Source organism: Priapulus caudatus, unplaced genomic scaffold (assembly GCF_000485595.1).
Source record: "Priapulus caudatus unplaced genomic scaffold, Priapulus_caudatus-5.0.1 Scaffold354, whole genome shotgun sequence".
Taxonomy (NCBI): Eukaryota; Metazoa; Priapulida; class Priapulimorpha; order Priapulimorphida; family Priapulidae; genus Priapulus; species Priapulus caudatus.
Window position 1 is genome coordinate 196,115 of NW_014577415.1, and position 4,487 is coordinate 200,601.

At 43.3% G+C, this 4,487-nt stretch overlaps 1 protein-coding gene across 1 annotated transcript in view; it reads right to left on the bottom strand.

Moving 5' to 3' along the window:
* Window positions 1-2,596, bottom strand: part of LOC106809432 — a 10,495-nt gene extending 7,899 nt beyond the window's left edge. The window contains exons 1-2 of the mRNA XM_014812513.1: window positions 2,498-2,596; window positions 217-462 (exon numbers count right to left, since the gene is read on the bottom strand). Of these exons, the coding sequence (XP_014667999.1) occupies window positions 217-462; window positions 2,498-2,567 (316 nt within the window). The 5' untranslated portion in view covers window positions 2,568-2,596. The remainder of the gene's footprint in view (window positions 1-216; window positions 463-2,497) is intronic.
* Window positions 2,597-4,487: the final 1,891 nt, after the last annotated feature.

The window sequence follows — 4,487 nt, forward strand, 5'->3', positions numbered from 1 at the left end:
TCTCTCTCTCTCTCTCTCTCTCCTCCTCCTCTCTCTCTCTCTCTCTCTCTCTCTCTCTCTCTCTCTCTCTCTCTCTCTCTCTTTGTCTCTATCTCTATCTCTCTCTCGCTCTTTTTTTCTCTCGCTTTCTCTCTCGCGCTTTCTCTCGTTCTTTTGCTCTCTCTCTCTCTCTCTCTCTCTCACTATGGCTGCGATCACGGCTTACACGATACCTACGGCATTTCGGAAAGTCGGTCCATCTGCTGCCGTTGTCACAGGCGCACCTCACCGACGTTTCGTTGCCAAGCAACGTCGCGCCGACGCCGCACGAGAAGTCGATGACGACGTTGCATGCGCATGTGCCGTAGGGACACTTCTCCTCGATGAGCGCGCTGGTGTGCCAGTAAGTGAGAAGCTTGCCGTGATTAACGTGATGCTTCAGGGTATCGAGGGCTGCCTCCAACTCGGCTCGCTTGCATCCACCTATACACACGCGCGTCCGGTGATTGTACATAAATAAATAAAGAGAGAGAGAGAGAGAGAAAGAGCGCGACAGATAGAGAGAGAGGGAGAAGAGAGGAGAAATTTACGGAGGGCAAGAGCAAGAGAGATAGAGACAGAGCGAGAGAGACAGATAGAGAGCGAGAGAGAGAGAGAGAGAGAGAGAGAGAGAGAGAGAGAGCGAGCGACAGAGAGAGAGGGGGGAGAGAGGGAAAATCTACGGAGGGCAAGAGAAAGAGAGAGAGAGACAGAGCGAGAGAGACAGATATAGAGCGAGAGAGGGAGAGAGAGGGAGAGAGAGTGGAGAAAAAGAGAAAGAGAGAAGGGAAATTTACGGAGGGCGAGTCAAGAGAGAGAGAGAGAGAGAGAGAGAGAGGGCGGAAAAAGAAAAAGAGAAGAAGCTAGGGAAGGAAAGGGGAAGGGAAAGAGAGCGAGAGAGGAAGAAGGAGAGAAAGAGGTAGAAACGAATAGGAGAGAGAAGAAGAAGACGAACAGGGAACGAGAGGTGGGTGTAGAGAAATAGCGAGAGAGAACGCGAGAGACATGGAAAAGAGATATAGAAAGGGTTAGATACATATAGTGAGTGAGTAGGAGAGCGAGAGAAGGAAAGATGAGAGAGAGAGAGAGAGAAAAAGAAAGAGAAAGAGAAAGAGAAAGAGAAAGAGAAAGAGAAGGAGAAAGAGAAAGAAAAAAGAGAAGGAAACGGAGGGGTGCGATGAAACGAGAAGGGGCGAGGAGAGGAACAGTGAGAAGTGGGGTACGAACAGTACGTCTTACTGATCTAATCAAGTCTTAATTTTTTAAATACAATTTCTATATAATTACCTGTCAGCAGTCGCCATCTACGTTACCTAGACCTTGGTTCAGCATTACAGACACCTATCACCCTGGCAGTATTCATATATACTAAATGCATTAATATTGTTAGGCAACCGTATATCAATTAAAATACGGCCATTATTGTATATTGCACTATACACCTTTTTATATGACCAATTGCAGTAATTTTGCTGGTTGTTTTCATACGAAATGTCACTGAAATATTCGGACCTTCGTGTAATGCGCGTAATATACGTTTGAAATTATTTCGTATCAACGAAGCTTATTATATATGGCGTAAAATGTTATTCTCATTTCTGAGTGCACGCGGTCTATATGTAAACAGGTCGTGAGATTTTCACGTCGAAGGGATGGTATTTCTCTGGCACAACCAGGCTCGTTACGACGCAGTAAGGGCGACCATAATAGCAGAATAACAGCAAATTAAAGCACATAAACTCTCACGCTCGTGCCCCTGATCGTAGTATATAGAATTATAGAATTGCATTGAATTATTGAATTATTGAATTATAGAATGTTGCAATTATAGAATAACAGCAGGAGCACATAAACCCTCACGCTCGTGCCCCTGATAGTAGTATATAGAATTATAGAAGTGCATTGAATTATTAAATTATTGAATTATAGAATGTTGCAATTATAGAATAATAGCAGGAGCACATAAACCCTCACGCGCGTGCCCCTGATAGTAGTATATAGAATTATAGAATTGCATTGAATTATTGAATTATATAATCTTGCGATTGTAGCATAATAGCAAGAGAACATAAACCCTCACACGCGTGCTCCTGCTACCATGCTCGTACCATCACGTGTACCATGTCATATGTACATATGTCATATGTCATATGTATATGTCATCATGTCATCTGTACCATGGTCGTACCATCATGTGCATCATGTCATATGTACATATGTCATATGTCATATGTATATGTCATCATGTCATCTGTACCATGGTCGTACCATCATGTGCATCATGTCATATGTACATATGTCATATGTCATATGTATATGTCATCATGTCATCTGTACCATGGTCGTACCATCATGTGCATCATGTCATATGTACATATGTCATATGTCATATCTATATGTCATTATGTCATCATGTCATATGTACCATGGTCGTAACATCAGTGACACTGCTCGCGTGTCTCTATACTGCGGGACTTACCGAAAAGAGCCACGGAGCCGGTTAGCAATACGAATAACAGCAAGCAGGCAGCAGTTTCAAAATGTCTCATAGTTGTCGTCAAGGTTGTGGGGGATATTCCTGTCTGTGCCTGATAGCGCTTACTTACGTATACAGCAGCTCTGGCACGAGATACACATATACAGCACAGGAAGCAGATCGACTCTGGACGGCGGATATACGATGTGGACTAGCTAGTGGGCGCGTTTAACAAGCATCCGATTTATTTTTAATTTTGAAATCCGGCAACATGTTTGTTCGATGTTTACCAAAGACCTTCCATCGCCAGTATTTGTTGTCGCTTGCGTTTAATTGCTTTGCTCCATGGGATGACATAATGAATAATTATATATTATAAGGAAGGAGAGTGGCAAACATGCATCTATGGCATCCATAGTAAACGAAGTAGCGTCAATAATAAAAGTCATTTAAATTTTACATGTTTTTACCAAACTATTTTGCGTGATAAACTACAATATATTTCGACTCGGTGCACCCTATATTCAGTTACAAGTAGACTTACAATGCTATCCCACTATTCTACGAGAAATCCCTATACGATCAAGAAATGATATTGATAGTACAAGCGCAATTATTCACATCAATGCTAATATACGTGCTCTGATCATAAGACATTGTCATCGGGCATCGCTTCGATCGCAATCATCTTCAACGCATATTGAAACCAACGTGCATAATTGTGCATGTTAACGTGCATAGACGCGTAGGCTTGTTCGATGCTTGTCGACAGGCCCCGATAGAGAGCGCTGTTGATGCCTTTATGCTTTATTTAGAATCGGGTGCGATTCAATCATGCTGACTTTTCCCGATAGATGCCAGCACTGACTCACCACGTGTTGTTCATGTCAACACATGGAGAGATATATAGGGACTCTTAACACCTAAATTGGAAAATTGAGGGCAAAAAGATGGCTTGACGATGAAAACATGGGGCAAAAAGATGGCTCTACAGTGTAAATATGGGGCAAAAAGGTGGCTCTACAGTGTAAATATGGGGCAATAAGATGGCACTATGTTGAAAATATGAGGCAAAAGGAGTGCTCTGTGTGAAAAACATGGGGAAAGAGAGCAACAAGATGGCAAGGGAAAGATTGGGGGCAAAAAGATGGCTAGGAAAAAATTTGGAGGGCAAAAAGATAGCAGGGAAAACGAAAAATGGGGGCCAATAATGCGGCGCATATATATATATATATATACGTCCCTATGCGGAGTATCACCCCCCCGGGAGGGGGGGTTAGGCAAGAGATCATATTTGACTAACGTTACGTCTCTATGCAGAACTCTCTTCTAACGCGACTAATTCCTTCTTCACTATTCACCGCCCAGACCAAGCTGTGTGGAACATGTGCGGATGGCTTGCGGGAACTCAGCATGATAACACAAACACAAACACAAACACAAACACAAACACAAATACAAACACTGCAAGAACATCAGAACACAGCAACACAAATAGCAAACACAAGAACACAGAACACCCATAGGGAACCAAACACAGAACACCAAACAAACACGAAACCCAAACATAACACAAAGGTGAGGGACCGGGGCAACAAACAGCTAAACAGCCCATTTCATTATTAATCACAGGCGTATTTGGTTCAGGCACGGATGGCTTGCTTGCTAGGAGGACGGTCACGTTAGGATATCACGAGGCGATCCAAAGATAACGTACTATGAAATTATTAATTTACTAACGGTACAGTTATGTGCGCTGGTATTCGGTGCTCAGCTCGCGGCGTGGCCTTTCGACACAATACGTGCAATACAGTTAATACAGATCAGTATCTTCCTTCATCCACGACAGCAGGAGATGCGATAGGTGTAAACATTCGCACTGTGAAAGCAGCAGCTGCTGTAGTGTGTGTGTGTGTTTGTGTGTGTGTGTGTGTGTGTGTGTGTGTGTGTGTGGCGTGTAGTTAGGTGATGTGTGTGTGTGTGGTGTGAGGCG